The 23,687-nt window shown below is 37.2% G+C and overlaps 1 protein-coding gene across 12 annotated transcripts in view; it reads left to right on the top strand.

The window, feature by feature from the left end:
* The window catches only part of LOC119657839 (potassium voltage-gated channel protein Shaw), a 354,266-nt gene extending 331,996 nt beyond the window's left edge, over positions 1-22,270 (top strand). For 5 of the 12 annotated variants that reach the window (XM_038064984.1, XM_038064998.1, XM_038064964.1 and 2 more), the window contains 2 exons: positions 13,488-13,723; positions 21,221-22,270. In XM_038064984.1, coding sequence (XP_037920912.1) covers positions 13,488-13,645 — 158 coding nt within the window. In that variant the 3' untranslated portion in view covers positions 13,646-13,723; positions 21,221-22,270. Of the gene's footprint in view, positions 1-13,487; positions 13,724-13,826; positions 13,957-16,526; positions 17,021-21,220 lie in introns of those variants that run through there. The other 7 variants (XM_038065040.1, XM_038065014.1, XM_038065032.1 and 4 more) reach the window with 4 other exon arrangements.
* Positions 22,271-23,687: the final 1,417 nt, after the last annotated feature.

Here is a 23,687-nt window from a genome sequence, read left to right as displayed (position 1 = left end):
CACAGAGAAACTAAATCACGTAAAAGGAACCGTAGTGTCCAAAAGGAAGTCCCAATCCCTTCATTCCCAAGTCTACTCAGCGCAGAGGCATGTAACCCATAGTTAACAGAATACTTTAGTTGAAATACACTTGGGTGGCCGCGTTCGGTATTTTTTGGACCCATTTCAGTTCGTTTTACACGCAGTGCTTCTTTCTACCGCTCTATTGATCACAAGTCAAATGCTTATTGTAGTCAATCATACATATTAATTCCATTAGGTTATTTTTCGAAAGCATTTTGAAGCCAATATCCCGTCGATTCTTCGCCGTTCAGTTTAGCCCCGCCTGATGTTTTTATGGCCTGTCTTCTTCCATCTATTGGTCTATTTTCCTACCTTTAAAACATTTATGTCAATTTTTCTGGATCTTTGATCGTATGTTCCGAATCCTTTTTTGAATTGAGCACCCACTGACTGTTTGCTACCAGCAAGATTATATGTTAGAAAGAATTTGATTAAACATATGCCATCAGACTTACATGCACATCTCTTTTTCCATCCAGAAATAAAATTGCACGTGGCAATCGACCACATTTAATTTTTTAACCGACTGTGTATATAAGTATGATTTTACATTATATTGATTTTTATGTCTCCGTTAGAATATTAGCGAAAAATTGCCCAAAAATTCCCCACTCTTTTAGAAGGACATAGTCCCGACAATCAGATAATGTCATCTTGGAATAATGTTCTTTACGTATTTTTGAAAAAGTTTTACTTACCTTGCAAAACAAAATTTACCCCCATTCAAAATGAGTCTCTGAAAAACATTTTAAAGCCGCTTTCCATCGTCCTATTCCTGCTTATTGGAATTAAACATTCCTTCATTTGAAGAATATTTTTATGCGACCTCGTGATTACACACTGATCCTATCAGGATTCATGCATACATCCGTATCTAAGGAGGATTTAAAAAATCCAATTCATATCCTATTACGAGTGATAAGTCTGAAAGTCTAATCTTTCGACGGAGTTCGATTTAAGTTGATTTTCGAAATAGGATCTATGTACTATATGTGATTTCAGTGTCGGTTCCTTGAAAGGAAAGCTTCGTTATATGGCACATGTATTCATGTATCTGCTAACTTGGTTAAGATACTAGTTGAGCCGTATCTATATCTTCATCCACGTTTATACAATTCCCACCCCGAAGCTCCTAAGTTCAGTGGTTACTCTATATCTCTCTTCGGGTAAGTCAGCAGATACAAAACTTCCAATATTGCCTTCTGGTTACGTTTCGCTTGGAGATAAGATGAATTATAAAAAGGATGCAGGGATATTACTAAACGTAATCTGATTAAATATTTTACGAAATCTTTGACGGTTTACCCTGGTGAACGCTTTTCGAGTGGGATTCTACAGGGAATCAGAGTAAAATTTTCAGGTTGATATTTGGCAAAATACATAATAAGGTTAAGGTGGGTTACGTTCCCGCTTGCCGCGGTGTAATACTTTCTACAATCGCCTCTTTTGCGTCTGGTACACATTACATTACGAAATAGGATGAGGCTTCAGTAAGATGAAGATGGGAGCTCCAGCTGATAACGCGAATTAATTGGGGCATTAATCCTCGAAAATGCTTTCAATGAACTCAGGCACAATTGAAAGTCGCTTTCTCTTCTAATATAATTTTGAAAATATATATCCCTAGACTAATAGGTTGCTTTTTTCTCTTCAATTTCTCACGAAAGAAAAAGAAAGTTCAGCATAGCCGCATGAATATTTATTCCGCATTTCTGAGCAGGCTGAGAATAATGTAGCTTTGAATTTACCGCTTCTGCCTACAAACTCGTCGCAGGTGTAGCTAAACATCTTCCGCTTTGATTCAGAGTTGAATGGTTCTCACTTGCACTTTTTAAAGGTTTTGTGTAAAACAAAATTTTTTAAAATCGGTTCACGATCTGTCTGTCACACGTAACCTATTGACATAAAATTTTGAGAAAGTTGGACCTATGCCCCACACGAGCGGGAAGAGTAACATTTTTTTCTTTTAAATTTATTGTTGTGGGTTATAAAATAGATAGTCTCGATTAATGATTCACGATGCATGTTTTTGACTCAATTGTGAAGACAGGTTAGTACCGGATGTAAAATTAAGGCAATGAATCGCAGAGCGATTCCCAGAAACCATCTACCCAAAAACTCTGAAAAAAACCATGACGTCTCGGGTTCGTACCCATATCTCTCCAAATAAAAACAATAATACTATATAAGGTAGATCATAACGTCGTCTACGATACTAGAAAGTTCGGCGATAATCTTGTGTTGTGTTTCGATATAGACTGATGTATTTTTATGCTACTCTGCCCATGAACACCCCACTATACATAATAAAATAAAATTATAGTTTGGAGTAAGCTACTGGTCCATCAATTTTAACCCCACTAGTACTTTGAATTGTTTGGAGTTTTTCAGACTCCCCGGTACGTAAACCTCAAAGTAGTTTCATGAGAAAAGCTACTTAACACTATATTTATTTGTTTCGCCATCCAGCGTTAAGGTTTTATTTGAATTCGATGAGTGATTTATAAATAATTCTGTGGTTTTAGCAGGCATGCAGTAGTTCTCGCTGCACGGTCAGTATTGACTGCGTGTGACAAAAAGTTTCTGCTTGGGTATACCCCAAATTTCAAACACAAGTAGTATACTGTTCCGATATCTCCACTATACTAATATCTACACAGCATTCCTGATACCGACTTAAATCAGCCTGCTTAAAATAACTACATTCCAGATCTGTAGCTGGTCACAATTGGATCATCACGTATTGAGGAACTACTCATTAATTTAACCCTGGGAGTTTACCTGATTGTCGGCATCCAGAACATTGATGCACAAAAGATACTGACAAAAATAGGTTGCTCTTCTTCTAAATTTGCATTGTAAAACACTACATTGCCCGCACTAACTCAAGAACCATGAGTTTTTGGCTAGAAAAGTAGGAGCTAAAATTTTAGACATGCGAATTTACTGTACGCCAATAGAGTTCATACCTCTCTCTTGCACTTTGGTTTCAGACTCCTTGGATATCTTAATTTTCGTACCCCGATATATATGGTAGTAAGTAAATATCTGTTACCTTCTGTAGGCTGTGGTCATCTCTTTGTTTTTAACCGGACTTTCCAATTGACCCAAACTTCCAATTATTATTACTCCTATCATTGATCAATCTAGACAATTTTTACCCATCGTCAAATACATCACTTTGGCAAACATTTCAATTTGAAGTCGATACGTTGCTGTTCAATTGAGTTCAAAGGAAGTCGATTAGAGCAAAATGCTGTAGATGTTGTCCAAACAACTTCCCTTAATTGTTTTATCACCGGGTAGTGAGTATTCCACCTCATGGCCTTTGCATAACGAAGCTGTCCTTCCGCAAACGTTTCTATTTGCACTTTATCGGCATATTTAGGGGTTCATTAAGTTATAGTGCAATTAAGTGCAGTTCGATTGAAAACCCTGGAACCGGATCGTAGCGAACACTAAAAAGACTGCATCCCCAGGCTTCCTTCTTCTGTCTGTGAATTCATCTCTCCTCTTGTAGTTCGTGATGAGTTCGTGCGAGATTGCTGCATTTCCATTCTATTGCCAGTTGACAGTCATCCTTAAATTACCTGTCCTCACTTCTTTCGAGACCGAGGCCTGGTATTTTTGTACTAATAGTAATATTCTTTGGGTGGTCGTCATCATTATCTATTAATACCTCATCTCTACGGCATAGATGCTATTAAAATAGCTACGGTTATTACGACATTCCTTTGCCCTTGAAGATGTGAATTATGTACTTTGTTATGAATCGATCCTAAGTAATATCTAAATTCGTTGCCTGTGAGATATGCCCAACTAAACAACTACATACTACACGCTACTCATTTTTCCGCTGTTAGACGAAACAATCAAACATTTTCTCTCGGCACACCGTCAGATATCAGAAATCTGCTAAGAACCATGATAAGGTACCCCTTAAAAAACCTTCGCTGAAAGTATATATCCACAAATTAACTTTCTTAAGGCAGATTTAAAGATCCTGAGAGAGAAGAGTTACGCTTTTCGCGAAACACGAAATTACCCCTGATTTGGACTCTACATATTTACTGGAAAGTGAAACAGAGTCAGATATTTGGAATTATGGTGGAAGTAGTTATTTGTTCGGATGGCTTCGTGGTTAGAGCACTAGACTGGCACAGCAGAAGGCTGCGATTAAATTCTCATTGGTCGCAAAGGGATTTGTATCGTGAATGAAGCTGTGAATGGGTTCCTGACCTAAATCAAGGTAATAAGCACGGTGTAGTTAGCATAAGTATCCGTTTGTGATCGATGGACTCCGAAACCATATAACCGACCGCCATAAAAATTGGTAAAGGTTAGATTTTCAATTCGATGCTCGTAGAGGGTGAGAAGTTTACACTGGAGAGAGGGGTAGCCCCCTCCAATCCTGCTGAAAACTCGTGGTGGTCACCCGCCTCCCGTAGACAGTCCCTTCAAAGAGAGTTTCTGTTATGTCACCATGGTAATGTCTGAATTTTCAACACTGTCGTGTTAAGGAGAAAGTATTAACGCCATTAAAAATTTGCGAGGGCCATCCCCATTCCAAATTGGAGCTATTTTCATGTATTTCACTTTGAACCCCATCCCCCAGGCGGATGGGTGGGAGATTTTTGTTCTCAAAGCCTGTTGAAAAATTGCAACGGTCAGCAAGTGCGCTTCAAACGGGGGTATTTTTATATTGGTAAGGTTTGATTTATCAGCGCCACCCGAAAAGAAAGGGGATAAGTAGGGTATGCAGTAAGAAGAAAAAGATTCCTTTTTTTACCATCGTTAAAGAATTGTGGTTGTCTTCCTTTCTTCCAGCGCCCCGAAATGGTTTCGGTAATATTAATAAGCTTGTTGGTAAGGCAATCATCGTGGCGATACACATATGTAAAAATATTCTCCTAAGCGCGTTGATTTTCTAATGGGGTGACCCCCACTTTTTTTAACCGCAAAAATTTTTTCTTCGAGTTTGGTCTGTCCTGTCCGGCTATAAATTTTTCACTCCCTTCAGGGTTGAGTCTGAAATTATTGAATAAAAGTCGAACATTCGAAGATGAACCAGATTTACACGGCAACTGTCAGCCAGTAGAGTTGGTGATATATCGGAAGAATACGACTCGCGACTGAGAAAAGTAAAATGCATTACTTAATAACCTCCGAGTTTGTGCTCTCACTTTAGGAGGTGTCGAAACATCATAACAACATAGTGTACGAATCACATATTTTCTAGTAAAAGTGTCTTCTTTCAGAGATGCTGCAATTCCGGAAGAGCAATAATCACAATGTGGTGAAACTGGACGGTCAAGATAGGTTTGATCAATATTGAGAATCGATCCCCATAAAGCATATTCAATTGCAATTAAGACTACGACTAATTACGAAATGCTCCGAAATGTCCTTATTGATTTATATTATGCTTATATTATCGCGCTTTGAATTTTCAGTAAGAAATGCCTGGTACGCGTTGTTTCACTAGGAAGATCAATTGGCCCCCCTAGCTGGGACACTTTTTACGATATATTCGGAACTAAAATGCATTAGCAAGGTTTGGAGTCACGAATGTCGCAAAATAACTTAATTTCGCACGTACCTTCGAGTTGTCATGCATGTCATGTATACATAATCGCACGGTTCTCTTCAGACACAGACTGGTTTGGAGACCACAATCAAAGTCTCGCCGGAGCCTATCTAATACCTCCGCCGCAACTAGGGAGTACGGCGCCCGAGTTATACAGCACAACTCCAGAGTACAGCCTACAAGGAGTTTTGCTCGCGATAAAAGCACAACAACCTTGAAACTCTCACAATGGGCTCAATCGGGCCGGGAACACCTCCCTCGAGAATTCTTCAGGAGCATGTGCTTTAGACGGCCATATTGCCTCCAATGGTACCAGTTAAACTCAGGTAAGCTTCGTGAAAACAGCCACTTCAGATGAGTCCTATTGCAGACTCCCAATGCAAGCCAAATGTATCATCTGATTTGTTTATTTCTTCCAGAACAATGTCCGCCAGGGTCAGCTAGTTAGGGTCTAAAATGACATCATATTAGAAGGTTACTTAAGAATACCTTATCTTTTGAAAAATAATCAGTGACAATTACAGTTACTTTCCACATCCCGCTTGTGCACAGAGAGATCATTCATCCGAACTAGCCTCAACTTGATGTTGGTGTTAACGGTTTTACGCTATTGTTGAGACCCGTTAATGAGTCAAACTACATCAAGTTTCATGTCATGTATCTGAATATTAGCCCTGCCACTCCGCTCTTCATTATGCACATTTATGCGACCACCTTGAAAGTGCGGACACCATTTCTATACCCCTCCTTTGCTCATTATTGCAGGTCTAAAGGCTAGTCACAATTCACGATGGATTTAAGCAGCTGAAGATCCTTTGGTACCACGTGTCATATTAGGAAGAAATGCAACTGGGTCTCAGTGAAAAGGTCCACATTAGCGATATATTATGTCAATGTTACATCTTCATTTTCTGGATGTATATTAACTCTCCCTATGTTCGTCGCGGCACTATATCCCCGTATCGATTGTCGCTCGATTCAACAGAAGAATTGAATGCCTTACATTTACATATGGCCTACAGGTACATATGTATGTATACTCGTCCCCACCATGAAAATCAACATCCTGAATTGTTGAGAGATTTTGTGTTCGCCCGTCATACAGTAAAGTTATTTCGCAGAAGCGGGTGGAGATGTAATAAAACGATGAAGAATATAATTTCTGCTACATTACGATGATCTGAACCAATTAATCATAACCCTCTACAAAAGCATGGGATTATTGTGGAAATTGCGTAGGAAAGGCGCCCATTGGTTAAAAAAATTCAAATTTTTGAAAAGGCGGTTAGGCGGCTCCTAAAAAATCCAAAGAAAATGCGATTATGTAATCTATGAGTTTTTAATTATTCACACATTCATAAAATGGTTCGACTTTTGCGGGCATCCTACAAATTTCGAATCGCGGTGGTGCTATGGAACCGGTATACGAACTATGGTTAATGATGGAGTGTTCTTCGAAAATGGACCTGAATTATAAAATGTCAACTGAACGTACATGTACCGATACTGGCTAAATATTCTGAGCCTAAGCGAGGTAAGTTGTGAGCAATCTGATAACACTTTATTAAGATAATTGGAAGTAAATGCAAATCATTAATACATTTGTAACACACGCGTGGAAACTGGGCTCAGACAAGTTTTTGGCTGCGTCGACATCCAGGACTATGACGTGGTGCAGAAGTGAATAATGGTTTCTATAATAAATATGCGAACCAGGAGAAGTTTCTAGAGGTGACGTAACTATCATAATAAAAGATCGAAAAACGTCGCAGTTTTCTTTGGCAACAGCCTGCGGGAAGATTGGCTTGTGGACGAATGCAGCTTCCACTATGCGGAAATTAGCCTTTCAAGGTTGGAGAGTATAGTGTACCGTAACTTCAGTTGGATTCGATTAACTGATAAAGATCATTAGATTACAGTTGTCCTATTGTACAGTTGTCTTATTGAGCGCCAGGTACAAAGAATGGTTTGATCATGGATGTGACTGGTCCACTCATCCATAATGATGACTAGTTGCGTAGGGAGATTTTACCACGGTTCGAAATGCATTCGATATTCCACCATTGAAAGAGAGTGAAGGCTATCATGAAGTCTCGGGGGAAATGCTTAGAAATGTTTAGTAGAGCCAAAACCCACTGCTATGTTATTCTCTATAAAAGATTTACTGCCAGAATACAAGAAATCTTGTTACATACATATCATAGAATACAAACTCTTTATTTTTCATATTTCCCAATTATGAGTCATCATCACCGAAATTCTTCAAACGAATATGAAAAGATACGAATAAAGTAAACACTGAATAATAAAATACGGTGCTACTCTCGAAAAGCATTAGCTGGGACATTTCCCTTGAAAATTACTGGTGCATACTCAGAGTGAGTTTCAGGAAATCCTTCATAGATTACCAGAAAATTCTGTGACCGAATGAAATGCGACAGAATGGTCGACTCAAAGGGAAAGATCGTCAATTGGTCCCAAAAAAATATTACTTTGCCGGAATACGAACCCGTGAAAAGTGTCTTTCTTTTGCACATAGACTGCTCTATGGATAACAAAATTATACATCAGAATTATGAATTTCTTCACTAGCAATTTGGGGAATATTTATTAATTAAATATTTAAATGGGTCCTGTTTATGGTTAATTGGTAAATTCTCTCGAAAGCCTAACACCCTTCCCAGGAAATCCGTATTTATTTGCTACAATGGTTTCTGAACCAACCCACAACCAACATCCCCACTACATGGCATTTTGTCATCATGAATAAAATAATAGACAGGCACAACAAAACCCAGATCAATGCCACAGAAACATGCCTACCCATACATGTAATTGAATTTGTCAACGCCGAATACCTAGCCAAATACATTATTTTAATTGCATTTAAATTTTCAATGCATGATATTTTTTAAGCACATTATCCACTCACGGCCAATATTTTAATCACCCTCTCTCAAGCATGCATTTCGGCCGCTTTTAAATTAATTAAAACTAATTTTAGAGTATGAATTTTGTAGTGCTCCGTTTTGGGTAGCCAAATTATTGATATATGTTTGTAGAGTCCGTAGTCACATTTTTATGCATATGTGGAGCGTAAGCTCCGTGTGGTGGAGGTAGAATTAAAACGTTCTTGTACATAATTCATGTTAGATTACAAAGTATGATTTTTGCAGTCGTAGAGGAACTTGCCGTATTAGCAGTTATTAAATATGAAAGTATCCTTTGCCGTGCGCTTGACGCTGGTGTACATATGCACCGTCCTCGTTAGTTTACGTCCTGAACAGCTTTGTGTTCCGTAATGTGCATACGTATTTGAAAGTCTTGTAAATATGTAAATATTTGCGTTCATAGGTTGAAAATTGCACGATGTATCCCAGGCCAAATTGAATAACCCGATTTGAAAAGCTTTAGTAAAATGGTATTCCATCCTTCATGGAATTATAGAGCATATTTGGGAGCTGTGTAGGGACGCAGCATGAGTAGTGTTTGAAGCAAAGATAGGCGGTAGAAATATAGTTGACTGGAAATATCTACAGATTGGGTATTTGTTTGCACATAGAGGCCTCTCCTTTCCAATTTTAGAGGACAAAATTTGAAAACTATAAAAAACAAGGAAGGCATGCACTCAGCGTAAGTAAAGTCAACTAAAATTTGATTAGAATAAAGTATTTGTTAATATTTGAATAGTTGGATAAATGCTATGTATTATAAAATCTTCACTGATTTAATCTCAATATAAAGTGCAAAATCAAAAAGTATTTCGACGATGTGCAATTTACACCGACGTCCTGCTATTTTTTGGTCAATCTTCATTATATTATGATAAATCTAATAAGTACAATAGGAGGAACCGTTCTTACCTTTCATTATTATTTCAATTTAACTAGCACAAAGTTACTCATTATCGTACCAATGAAAGTGTGCAGTTTTACTACCAGTCGACCGACCAGATTTTCCCTTTGGGATTCAGAATCCTTAGGAATCGCCTTCATTGGCGCTTTAGTGTATACTGATAATCGAGCCTAACGATGATTTTTGTAATCCCCCTATAATATCTGCAAAAACTAGATGACATATTGCAAGTTATGAAGTTTCGGCACATTCTCCGAAAAGATTAGGAAAGCCATGCTTCAACAGTTTCTTTGCAATCATTCGGTGAAAAACACCATGAAGCAGCATCGGAATAGAATTCCTAACAATGCGTCATAGTCAAAATATTCACGAAAGTCAAGAAAATGGTGAAGCATTTCGACACGGCGTGAGTACGATTTCCAAACCTTTAACGAAGTTGAGATACGTTCAATTTGAATGTGAACTGAATCATTCGTTCTTGCTACGACCTTGCCTATTCAATATTTACCACGGATCCTCAGTGAAATGTTATCTTGATTTTTATTCTTCGTACACCTGATGTGATGACGTGTGATGATAGCTGACACCTTCCTAACTTTATTTGTGATCATCCGCCGTTCATGGTATTTCATTTTAAGTAACTAAGTATGAAGTACCTTTAAAGCGCTCATACATCTGTTGGTTTACCACGGAAACTTTTGTAACGACTATGGGGGATTAAGATGGGGAGCAGGTCTTTTATTCTGCAACACGTCATAACAAGTGGTGCTCAACGTAAGGTCAGTACCCACATCATTAAGAATAAGAACCTTACTGCCTACCTACTGGAATATTTAACATCTCCACATCAGGCGTTATTGGGTAATAATGTAAGCTGATAGTTCTTGAAGCGCCCACGGCTCCTTGAAGGAATAACACCAACATAATTTTCAGTGCATACTGGATGTAACTGCTGGCAGAGATAACATTATCCCCCAGCAGTGGCATTTTTCGTAAAAAAATGTATTCTGATTCTTCCGATTTGTTTCAGGGTTTTTTGGTTGTTTACATCCCACCTTGCCTTTGAAGATTCGTCTGGAAATTCTTCTGGTGTCCATAGCTCTACATGTCCCGCCCAATGGAGCTTTCGAATCTCAACATAGACAGCGGGTCCTGGTTCCTCGTATAATACACAACTCCACTGCTGTATCTTATTCACCCTTCTTAAGGACTCCAAGTTCGAAAGCATTGATTTTGTGTTTCCCCGCCTGGCTTACAAGTTTCGCTGCCGTAACACAGGACAGCCCAAATCAAGGAAGTTTTATGATATCGTCTACTTCGTTATTTTCCTTTGTGGGTCCTGGTTCCTCGTATAATACACAACTCCACTGCTGTATCTTATTCACCCTTCTTAAGGACTCCAAGTTCGAAAGCATTGATTTTGTGTTTCCCCGCCTGGCTTACAAGTTTCGCTGCCGTAACACAGGACAGCCCAAATCAAGGAAGTTTTATGATATCGTCTACTTCGTTATTTTCCTTTGTGAAAATTACTCCTAAATACCAAAAAACGGTGGACTTGTTGAAAAATATAATCATTTATGATAGTGTTGCGTTGAAAAATATAATCATTTATGATAGTGTTGCGTTTTGGCTGATTGGTGCCTCTCTTCCAGTTCTTGTTATAATTTAGATCTTCTTTTTGTTTATTTTTATGCCTATTTCATTCGCCACCTCGCCAGACTTCGCCAATGTCACACTCACTATTTACCTCATCCGGATAGGCCACCATATGGGATGATTTGTACAGTAGCGTACAATTCATATCCACTTCCATCTTTCGGTTTATGCACTCCAAAATGATCTTAAACAATGTCGGAGTCAGCCAATCCCCTTGCTTTAATCTGAGCGCTAGAACCGCTCATTGTTATTCTGATGAATCTAATCTTGAACTTCAAATTAAGACACTATGCCTATTTGTAGTCAACAGAATTGCGGTGAATAGCAGCACTGCACTTCTTCAGTATCTGCTTTACTGGAAACATCTGTTCAATCGTTGACTTTCCACGGTGAATTTGAGTTCGAGACCTCTCTCGATTATTTTTGTAGGACGATATCTCTTTATAGTTCTAGTAGCATGGTTTGTCTCCTTTGGTATAAATAGGGCGAACGGGGCTTCTACGCCAATCTTGCACTATTAATCAAATGTATTTGAGTCCATGGAGCTTCTCATCATTTTTAGTGCATCTTTGACTAATTCGAGTGTAGCTGATGAGACCTGTACCGCTTCTGCTCATTCAAGTATTGGGATTGGGATGTGCCGCTGGCTTGCACCTCGAAATATTAGGTCCAATGATTTTTTATATGCTCAATGCTTTCAGTAAAATTGGCTGCTCCGTCCTTACAAAATATGATTGTGGGCTAGAATCCTGCTGTCATTCTTTCTCTCTCTCTTGTGGGTCACTCCTAATATTATTTGGCACAGTTTTCTCTGCAGTCATCTAATTACGTTATACTGTAAGAGTATCAGTTCTGAACAAGGAGCGCACGTCTCAGGTTTCAAACTTGTTACTGTTGCCGTAATAGTGGTTTAGTTTCGGATCCGATCGGAAGCACGATTTCGAGCTTGAAGACAATAGTATTGCGGGAACAGGTCGTCAAACTTCCAACTTAGAGCACCATCTCTTTTTTACGGAGAAGAGACTTCGCCGGTAACCTTAGTTAGACTATTTCCCAGCAAGGTATATACCCAGACGAGAACAGAATTTGATGGCATGGCTATAGGTGTCAAATCAATAAAAACAATTTTGAAAAGTGAAACTAACACCCATAAATCTTGGGATACATAATACCCATCAACCCCAGACCAGCTTCATATTTTCCTATTTTTGATTGCCCGTTTTTCAACCGTTTGATTCCCTTATAGTTATGCAGTTGCCTGATGGGGGCCGTGCATATCGTTTTTACTTATGTGTCAACATACACGATAAATCACATCAACAGTTGTGTCAGTCAAACCATTCTGATGTGTATACACTTCACCTCAATTGGTCAATATTATAAGTAACGATGCAAAGTTATCGCTAAAATTCTTGATTTTGCGTTTATTTTTTCCTACAATTCATCGCTGGCAATCCTTATATGTTCAAGGCCAGGCTATCATAAGTGCCATTTTGGCAATTTACCCTTTTCTGCACCCCTTCTAGATCGTTTACACTGTTCTCTCAAATAGTTGTAGGGTCTTAATTGATGTTCTATTAAATCCCTGTTGAAATCCATGACAGAAGACTCCAACTGGTTTCTTCACTTTGGATTGTTTCGAAAAGTTGCAAATTTCTAATCTGACTGTGACTTCATCAGTGCCCTTTAACTAAGTGGAGATGTCATCCTTCTGAACGTGCAGAGCGACACTTCCTCCAATGAAATGGATTATTCCTTGCTTGCCTCTCCAGAATTTTTGCACAGAATTCAGAATTTGGCACTCTAAGCTAAAAAGATTTCCCTGCTAAGTGGACGCTTTTCCGATCAAATCAACGGTTCCTGCTCGATTTTTTTTTTATTTTGCTTAAGCAACCAACATATTAGGTAAATATAAGACCATAACCTTAAATAACAATGAGATCTAAAATAAGGCATAAAATTGAAGTTTCAAATGTGACATATGCAGAAAAATGTGTAGACTATTTAGTTGACGTATCCAGATGAAAAAATTCAAATGTTAACCATAAGGTAGAAGACGCTTGTAAATGTCTGTAATTTCGCTTACCGGGACTGTGTGATATGATTAACAAAATTTGTAGATATTTCCAGAAATTATGTTACGTTGTTGATAAGAAACTTGAAACCTTACAAGCTAACCCTAACACTAGTGTAAAATTTGGCCGAATAGCAATGTAGACCTAACGCGTTCAAATGTAATTCAGTAGGCAATAAACTACTTACTAATAACCGAGAATTGTGATTATTATTCCCTACATTGTTATTTTATTACTTTTATGGCAAACAGGTCCAATTGGTGCTAGTATTGTTGCAATCAGTCCTAGAACAGTTTTGGATTTGAATCCAGCTTTAGCAATGAGTAAACCAAATTTCGAATCGAAAGGACCTCCGATTACTGCAAGAGATGTTAAAACGATGGATAACAGTGGCAAAAGTTATCTTTAATATATGAACTTGTATGAATGAAATTCAACGTAGAAAAGACTAAAAGTATAGAGATAAAATTACACATAAACATATGATGTAAGTTATGGTTTCTTGCGATACTACCTATTACATTCGCCTCTTTGGGAAGTAATCCTCTTTCTTTGAATTTTGATTTTAATACTAAACAACTGCTTTTCAGTCAATATACACTCAGTTCAATGAATTGAACCAGAGAATCATTAATTAAAAAACACAGTGAAACTGATGTCCGAAAGCTCAGTCTAGCTGTTACATGTAAAAAGGACGAAGAGCTTAAAGTTATTTTGCAAGTTAGATGATCTTTTCATATTACGCACTATCTTCACCGCAAATTTTTCTTATCAGAAATAGATTTTAAACATTCTCCATTTTCACTCAATGCTTTACGAATAAGAATTTGAATAACACGTGCTGCAGATAGGAAAACCGTTTTTTTTTAATTCACAAACAAAAGTATCCTTTTATGTAAAATTGTTTTTTTTTGTGTTTTGTGAATCTTTAATCAACTTTTTACCATTTTTCTAGCCAGAATATCTCACTAATAATTGAATTATTATTCATCAATTCAGTAATTCAATAATAAAATTGAGTTGGATTAATTTATACAAATTTTGATGCAGATTGTAACTCCTGCACAGAGTAATTAAAAAATAACACGAAAATGTGATAATAGCATCAACGTTACGGAGTGAGTGGAACCGATAAATGCCATTGATCCTAATGCGTACAGGGATTACCGCAGATATATCTGGATAGTTGGCCTGCGAAGACGACACAAAAGCATTCCTCTTACTTTTCAGGTGGTTTCCTAATTCCAACTATGATTGGATGATGTATTTTAATTCAGAATAATTCAGATTGCTTCCAAATAGATTCAGTAACATTTGAGGCCTGACTGCCACACCCACCTAAGTAACATTGTGGTGAATCACGTTACATTCCAAGATTATTTTAGCTTTAATTTTCATAATTATTTCTTATTTTCGCGAGCTCATACAAGCTGCGGCCTAGCTTTTATTATCAGCTGAATGTGGGCTGGGTGGTTAAGACGTACATACTATAAAGTGCAACGGGTCTCGTTCTTAAAACCTGTAGAATCAAAATGCTTCAAAAACGTCACGATGAGTGTCCATATCAAATCTATGGCGGAAAATATGTAGATCCTATTTTAAAATCGGTTGAAGTAAAGTTACTAATGATAAATTACTATATTTTAGAGATTTATTTAAATGGATCCCTTGAATTCAGAATAGGCATATAAAATGTAAATTATAATATGAAAGACATGTTAGTGGCTATAACAAGGTTGTAGGTGGCTAAAATTTTCAATTTGGCAGTGGCATCATGAATAGAATATCTTCTATTTTTTTTTTGTGCGTATACGGAGGTGGAAAATCTTAGAAAGACACGTCCGCCGTAGCTCCGCCGCCCGAACGGCGGAACTACAGCGGGCGCATGTGGGATTCACACCCACTAAAAACCACCCCCGGTCTCTCCAGCCCCAGCCCCGCGGGACCACCATTGAGGTATTACTTCGCGGGGTAGGTTTGCTCTTAGGCACTCATCCTTCTCCTATTTGCAGCTTTCCTCCTTCTTTGTTCCTTCAGCAACTCCTCCCGCATTTGGATGATTGCGGAGCCAACCGCAAGCCACTTCTCCTCGGACTCCAGCATCTCAGTAACCAAGCTCTCCGAGGTCCCGCTCCTGCCCAGCACCTGGTTTAAGCTCCTTCTCTCCATCGCAAATCGTGGGCAGTGAAACATCACATGCTCTGGATCCTCCGGTATGCCATCGCATCCGGGACAGTTCGGAGAATCATCCAACCCAAAGCGGTGCAAATACTGCCTGTAGCAACCACCGTGCCCCGTGAGGAACTGGGTAATGTGGTAGTTGGTCTCCCCATGTTTTCGCTCAAGCCACACTCCAATGTTGGGAATGAGCCTGTGCGTCCACCGACCTTTCGCAGACTCGTCCCATCTGCGTTGCCAGAGATCAAGCGACTCTGACCTTGCCGCATTTCTACGCTGTGCATGCACCTCCATATGTCTTGCATTGTACAGGACACTCATTTCTTTGGCCAGAATGTCAACCAAAGAATATCTTCTATTTACATATATACTGATGTATTATCAATGCTGCAATAAAGTGAACCATCTGGGGAGGCACCAGGTGCTGGGAGCTCACTTAATGGTATTAGCCAATGGAGAACTGCGTTATGCTCCTGACATACGGAGACACAAAACCTTTTATACCTGAAGCATCAAGCTTCCAGTTTCCCGACTTGTTTGTTCATGTAGAGCGCCCAATATAGTTTTTCATATGTTCTTCTTATTAGATTCATTGCATTCTTTGGTAAATAGACTTTTTATTTTTTCCGATCTCAATATCACAAGACTGTCAAAAGCTGTCCGATTCCATTTGCGTTTTCATAGAATCTCTCACTTTGCTACTGCGCCTCTTGCTGGTCGAGTTTTTAGGTAACGACAACTAAAATTTTCTGATGTTTCTGAGCAGCGTATTTAGAATTCGTTCCTATGTTAGGTGTTTTAAAAATTATTTTTACTGGTGTCTTCCTTGCTTCGGAATCCTTTATACTACATTTATCCGTGTTACCCTCCACAAATATGGCTATAATTACCCGGTTTTCGGAATACTTCTCCTTGCTGATTATTGTGAGAGTTCATAAAATGTTATTTTCACTGTTTTTTGAATTTATTTACTTTCAGATGGGAATCTCCTTTAAGGAGTTCCTTCATTTGTTGGCTCTATACAGGGTTTTAGCAATCCACATCTCAAACGAATAATCTGTTAACGTTGCTTCATCTGATCCGCAGCTAACAAGCGATGTTTTTTTTTCTAGCCCAAACTTCCTCTTTGGAGAGCTGGTTGGACGAGATTCTGGTTTCTTGCGCAAAACCTTCCCGCTATCCTTTCTCAAATGCTGAAAGCAAACTGCAGTCAGCGATTTGCAGGTGAAAATAATGGTTGGTGGTAGAGCTGTAAATAAAACTCAGAACATACACTGCCCTCCGCCTAACATTTATCATTTCGAATAAGTGTTATGGTTAACCAATATGGTCGGTCAGTGTCTGCAGATATTCCCTTCCGTTTTCGCCTACAAGCGTCGACCTCTGTTTGACAGACTCTGTTGTACCCGGTAAGAGTTATGTAACAATACTTATGATCTCTTGAGAATTTCATCGAAGTAGAACATTTTATTTGTTATTAAAACAATAGCGCCTTTTCAACCTTCGGTTGACCTTTTCGCCATTTCATTGAATTGTGAATGCTTTGTCATAGTAAGCATTTCTCATATTCCTAATGAGCACTTCTTTTCGAAAATCCGTAATGTTTTAATTAATTAAAACGCAACACCATCTCCGTCGCTGGTAGTGACTTTTGTATTCGACATTCAGCGCCGGGTATATATACTCTGTGTTGCGTTTTAATTTCTCAAACCTCCTCGCTAGAAACACTGCGAACCCATATTGATTATAAAATATATTCTTGGTAAGCAACCACATGTGATATATGTTACAATATGCAAAACTCGTATTCGTACACGTATGGTTTTATTTAAAAAATAACCAGTGCCGTAAAAGCTAAAATAAATTTTTCTTGCTTCGGGAAATTCACGCAACCATGCACCCCATAATCAAATTTTTTAAATCAACCCGCAGAATAGCTAAGAAATCTCGCAATCCAAAAAGATTGCTTGTTTATGGCAGACAACAATCATTTCTTCTTCGCCAGAATTGTAAAATTTGCTGCTGTTTTAGAAAAATGTCGCGGGATAAAAGTTACCTCAGACGGTTCGTAAGTATGATCGTCGGCATAATATACGCGCTTTTGGTTATTATATAATTGCTGAAAATGTTTGCAAACACCTTCACAAAGCCCGGATATTAGCCCCATTGAAAACTTGGTCAATTTTAAAAACGAGACTAAAGTATTACAATGTGGAAAACATCAGAGACCTCTGAAATGAAAATCCCATTCCATTGATTCCAAATAGTCTTAAAACAGAGGAACCACCCAACGAAGTGTTAAGAGTATTTCAGGATACCATAGCGTTGTGAGGCTTTCTATCTAGGTTAATGTACGATTACGATTTTTGTTTTCGTTAAAACATGAATTTGTTTTTTTTAGTGGTTATTGAACACCGTTAAGGTTTTTACCATTATTGAATATCCATTTCTTTTTTGCGTGTAGTTTTTATGTTGCTTTTGAAGTTTGAAGTCATTTAAGAAATATGGGTGCTTAACCGTTAGAAGTTAAGGTGTACGAATATGAATTTTGCATACTGTACCACATATTTTTTTATGTCCAAAAACCATCCTTTTGATTGAGAGTTGGGTAGATTCCTTACCATTTACAAAAAAATAATTGACAACGGGGGCCCCTAATCAGATTTATTTTTCGAAAGGTTGGTCAATAAAAGTTTATGTGGAATACAATAATTGAGTATGCCTAAATATAACGATATAGATTACGAAGCTGAAATTCCATTCCGTTGCCTTGGTATCTTTATCACAGCTACTTCCTGATTTAATCCAATTTTCATCTGTATTGTTTTGCGTTGCTGACGTGAGTTATGGTGGCTTTGCAAATATTTTTTGCAATCTCTATCAGAAGTGAGATAGAATTTGAGAGAAATTAGTTTATCTAGTTTGCTGCGGCTACACCTTACTGCGTTGATGGCCTTTACATATATTTACTTCTTCACGTTTTTTCTAGTAAGACAAATGTCAAATTATTTTCCAGATAGCATACCCAACTAATATTCCTTCCAAACGGAATATGGTTCTTTTCCATAAAATGGTAAAGGTTTGGCAGAAACTGTCGGTCTATCTGTCACACTCCTATTGCCACGAAATTTTATTGGAGGGTTAGAACTGTGAACCCTCCATATGCGGAAAATTGCATTACTGCACGTTGAATTTGCGTGTAAAACATGGGTGCAATTTTTGTTTTCACCAAATATAGCCAATGGGGTACCAAATGATAGGTATCGGTTAGTAGTTTCCGTAGCTGAACGTTAGCTACAAAGGGGGTGAGTGCAAAATGGATCAATTACCTCAAGGTCAGTTCCTCAGAGTCTACCCATCAAGAACGTTTTGTAGCTGACATAAGTTTCCTTCATCACTTCTTCAGAGGGACCGTCATACTTGACATTAAGATCCGAATTAGGTTTTCTGAGATTCGTGGGTATAAGTCTCTTTTCCGATGTTTTAGGTAAAAAAATGGAGAGATTTTGAAATTTATTTTTTTAATAGCTGCCAAAATCCCATTTTACAATAAATTCCGTTAGTTCTAGGCCATAACTACATGTGTTCTAAACAAAACTGCTTTTACGCATTCTTCTTCGGTTAGGTGAAAACGCAGGACAAGTTGGATCAAGTCTTCAAAAAATTGATAATTTAGACATCAAACACAACCCCGAGTAAAACAGCATCAATAACACAGTTTTTGTTTTGATTTCATTCTTTATCTTTCAAATAAGGAATGACAATTTCACACTTTACTAATTGCGCTCTGAATGTGAAAGGTACCTTTATTGTTGAATATCACTCTTTGGAGCAACTCTTTGACTCGAAAATGTTTCGTCCTGTCATTTTGAGGCCTCTTGTTCTCCCCGTTTACCGTTTTGAAGTTTTCTGCTGCGTTTAAACGGCTTCCTAGAGTTCAACCCCTGTATTCCCCCTATTTCCGGCTGATGTTTCAGATGTTGGTTGAAGAGCTCCATTGATTGATGTTGATCCACCTTTTAATATCACCTATACTAGATTTAAATATCTAAATTGCGAAAGATAATTACCAAAGCATTCCAGATTTTACCCGAACTGTTCATTTCGAAATTCATTTATATACGAATTACTTTTTGGACTTCAGCTCGAAGTTTTATTTGCGATGATTATTTGCTTGTATTGAAGCCAGTACTTACTTGGCGTAGTTTCTCATTTATGTTAGTATTTTTGGCAGATTTTCTAGAAACAGACCATTGATAGATGATAGAAGCCTTGCCCTTGCAAATGGTACTGACCTGTAAGGTAAATCGCAAATACAGTACTTGCAACCTTGAATATTACTAGAATTTCTTCATTAGACTCACCTAATAATTTTCGGTTGAAACTATCTTCTCTTCAATTCAACGTGGTCGTTGTAAAGTAGATTTGATTCAGCAGATTATCTATTGCTGGCCAACGTAACCAAAGCTCTCATATACATATGTACTTTAGTTAGCATCGGAGGCTAATTTTAATTTTAATTAGGTTAAAAAACACCAGAGCTCCTTATGAATTCCTGATAGTATTTCTTAAGGTGAGACGTTCGAAATCCAACATTATTTTAATATATTTTCTAAACAGGAAAATAATACACGATCGTTTTGAAATTTTATCATTTGGAATAAAAATTGCTTAATTTTATATTAATTTATTCTTTCTTTTATGCCCAAGAAAATGACACTCAGTATACAGTCTTCCTTGGTGGTCTGAATATAAGAAAATAAATTCCCTTTTATTCCGCAAATTCATCACAATATACTAAACAGTTTACAAATGCTAAATATTTGAAAAACGACTTTCTAATTATAAAATTAAATATGTTTGTAGCTCTACATATTGGCATGAGTATGTAGAATACTGGATTCGAACTGTTTCCCCAAAATTTGAAAATGTGATTTGGAGTAAGGCTCGTTTAAAGTTTTGGCAAAACATTTTTCAAAACAACGCTTACTGATTAGATGTTCCAAAATTCTTCCCGTGTCCAAGTTTTTTTTCTTATGGTATATATTTACACATGACAGGTAGACCTAACTCAGCTGTCTATAAGAATGGAGGAACGAGTGCATTATGCACAAGAGACAGCTGAAGCACCTGCCAGTTGACCGTATCTATTAATGCGCAGGCGCACTCCATTATTTCCACTATAACTTTGAAAATATTTTACATCCAATCCGAAATTTTGAACGCACATTTTCAACATGTTATACTTTCGAATATATAACAAAAAACATATGTCTTTAACTCTTATCCACCTGGAAGGTTCTCATACAAGAGATATTCACCATTCTACTGTCTCCCTTCCAACTGCCGCTGAACTTTGACGATTTTTCCCTAGATGATCCAGAAGGAATTAATATTTGTAACAATAGCATTTTCACCCGAGTGGAAAGTTAATGCTTAGACTTCCATCGCAGAGCATTTTGATTTTGATACCTTCTTGAAATTTTTTTTTAATTGATGCTTTTTGAATGAACAATTGCAATATAACATAACTTGTAATTTTTAGATTTTTTTTTGAATGTTGCCAAGATAAAAATTGTTTTGATGAATACACGGTTTTCCTATCGCACAAGACTTTTATAGTAGCGTTTTTTTAAAAAAGATCCCACCTTTACTAATTTTGACGCATTTCGGATGTTTGTTTATTCATCTATATGTTTAAGAGTTTTTTTCCTTTCGATTCGCAGTCGGATAGTACGAGATTCTAACCAATGAACCATCTTTTCGTGCTTCCTATTAATAAGTTTTACCGATTTACTTTCGACAGTGTTACCACCAATCATACCGTCAGCAGTAACTTCCATCGTCCTCGAAGATAAAGAAATCGTATCACTAATGAAGAAATGACGTTCAATGTCTTCAGCTGAGAGTAACTTATAACAGACATAGAATACACGCCAGGAAAACATAAACCACGGATTTTTTATACCACCTTAATGTGAAACAACCAACAGAAAGCATCACATGTTTGATAAGTCGAATATAGAATTTGTAAGCTGCCCGCATAAATCCACAGTTAGGTATCAGTGCTGCTACTTGTAAATTCGAAAAGTATCTTAGAAATATCAAAAATTCAAACAACTGCTGTAGAATCAAGCACACCATAACTATACATTAAGGCAATACACCCACTTTAATCCAAGCGTAGCTAAAAACATATGAAGAAATTTACTAAAAATTTTGCTAATTAAATTACTAATGAAATTAGTAAAAACGTATGCAATCAGATATAAAATAATTGAAAATAACTCATTTATCAAACGCATATGTAATAAATCAAAAAAGTCAAAACATATATTTATTTAGATAGCCATTTTTTCATATAAACCGTAACTATAAAAATACACTCGGACTTAAAAGCATGTGTACATAAAGTAAATAAAGTAAAAGAAGTAAATTTAACTATGTTTGAAGGACGTCGTGAGTGTAAATAATGGCAAACTTTGCACACCTTTTTCAGAGTTTAGGAAATGTTATCATTATTTTAGGACTTTGTAGTTATCTCCTTTCGAAGGTTTTATGTATTATATACTAAATAAGTAAAAAGCACATTCACCGTGGAGGATCGAAAACTCTGAAGAAATGTATATAAAAGTGAAGCAATACACAAGGGACTATTACTAACACTATATCTCCTTTTCTTGGATAGAAATTAACACATACTTAATACATATTATATATACATATTAATATCAGACCATTATTGACCCGTTTAATCTTGTTTTATGATATGCAAATGGGAAAGCGGAAGCAAAACGATCAAGTGAAAAATATCATTTTACCTAAAAAATAAAATTCAATTAACCATTGTTAGACATTTCTTGTTGAGTATTTCTATTTTTTTATATTGATTTATACTCCTCGTTTTCAATATTTTACAATTGCAGAAATAGGTAAGTAAAGCTTGTTCTGATTGTAATTCACCTTCCAAGGAAGTAATGGCATGGGAAAATGCGCAGTAATGGGTAAATCATATTAAGGCTACCATGAACCTATTGCACGCAACAGTTCAATCTTGTTGCTTGCAAAGTTTGCAGCATTGGTGTTAACATGATACATCACAAAAAGCGGGGATTAATGTTTGTCCATTGAGTGTCTCTCAAGTGTGAGGAACAAATCGGAATTGCATAATTTGTGATGTCCCTAGGGTATCACTACTCTACTACTCTGGTGCTTCTGCCGTATCCTTTTCTTAGAATATTCTACTAAAGTCCTTGGAATTTTTGCCCTAGCTTCACAACTTCTCGCATACTATAGGGGTATACATATGCACATGACTTGGTACCATGAGTAGTACCGCAGATTTAAGTTTATTTTGTGGTAATAGGTTAATTGCTTATTCATATACTCAGTTTTTTCTTTACTTTCTTTGTCTAATTATTGAAAAAGGTCGCTGCTGAGGTTTTTTATAAATAAAACATACGAAGAAAAACGATATTTCAAACGGTTGCGTCTTAAGTGTCCACACTTCTACATAGAGATATGTTATCCAAACGTTGTATAAAAAAAATTTTAATTGAAAAATCATTTCTATATCACGGTTCACGGTTCCTATTTCAATGTGGTCGGTAGTTATTATATTTTGTGACTATTTTATGTCGACTTCCATCTCAGTAACCAAATATATATGTTCTTTTTCCTGACAATTTTATTCATATTCAAACCGCACAAGTTACTTTAGGTGGTAATACGGTATAGTGCTGTACATCTTAGTTATTCGGTTTTTCGAAAATGCCTTCCAAGTGAAAGATGGACGCATCCTTGTCGAACGCCATGTCCAGAGGTGTGAGGGCAGAACCATACAAGGCCAGACGAAATCGTTCTGTGTGACAGTGTCCAAAAAGTTGTAGCATCCAATTTCAAGCGGATGTGCGCTTTTCGCTTCCAATATATATAAGCTCTGGGTACTTTAAATGTTTTTAACTGGCAAGTCTTTTATCGTAGTACATATATAAACGACTACATTTCTTATCCGGGGTGAATCTCTTCCGGCTTATTCTACCACATGCGATTCGTATATGATAGCTGTTCCTCAGACTCTTATACTTATACTTTATGTTAAAGGAGTTTTGTACAAGCTGCAACGTTGTCAGTTCATCGACCTACGTAGTTTTACGTTGTTAGCAAGCTTAGAATTTATTCCAATGCGATTTCCTTCCACGGATCTGAAATCAGTGTTAATTCGGATGTCAACTAATGAAAAAATAATTTTTTGTATTGTGCGGCGACATAGC

Source organism: Hermetia illucens, chromosome 1, assembly GCF_905115235.1.
Source record: "Hermetia illucens chromosome 1, iHerIll2.2.curated.20191125, whole genome shotgun sequence".
NCBI lineage: Eukaryota > Metazoa > Arthropoda > Insecta > Diptera > Stratiomyidae > Hermetia > Hermetia illucens.
The sequence above is the reverse complement of the archived record's forward strand: the minus strand, read 5'-3'. Positions and strand labels throughout refer to the sequence as shown.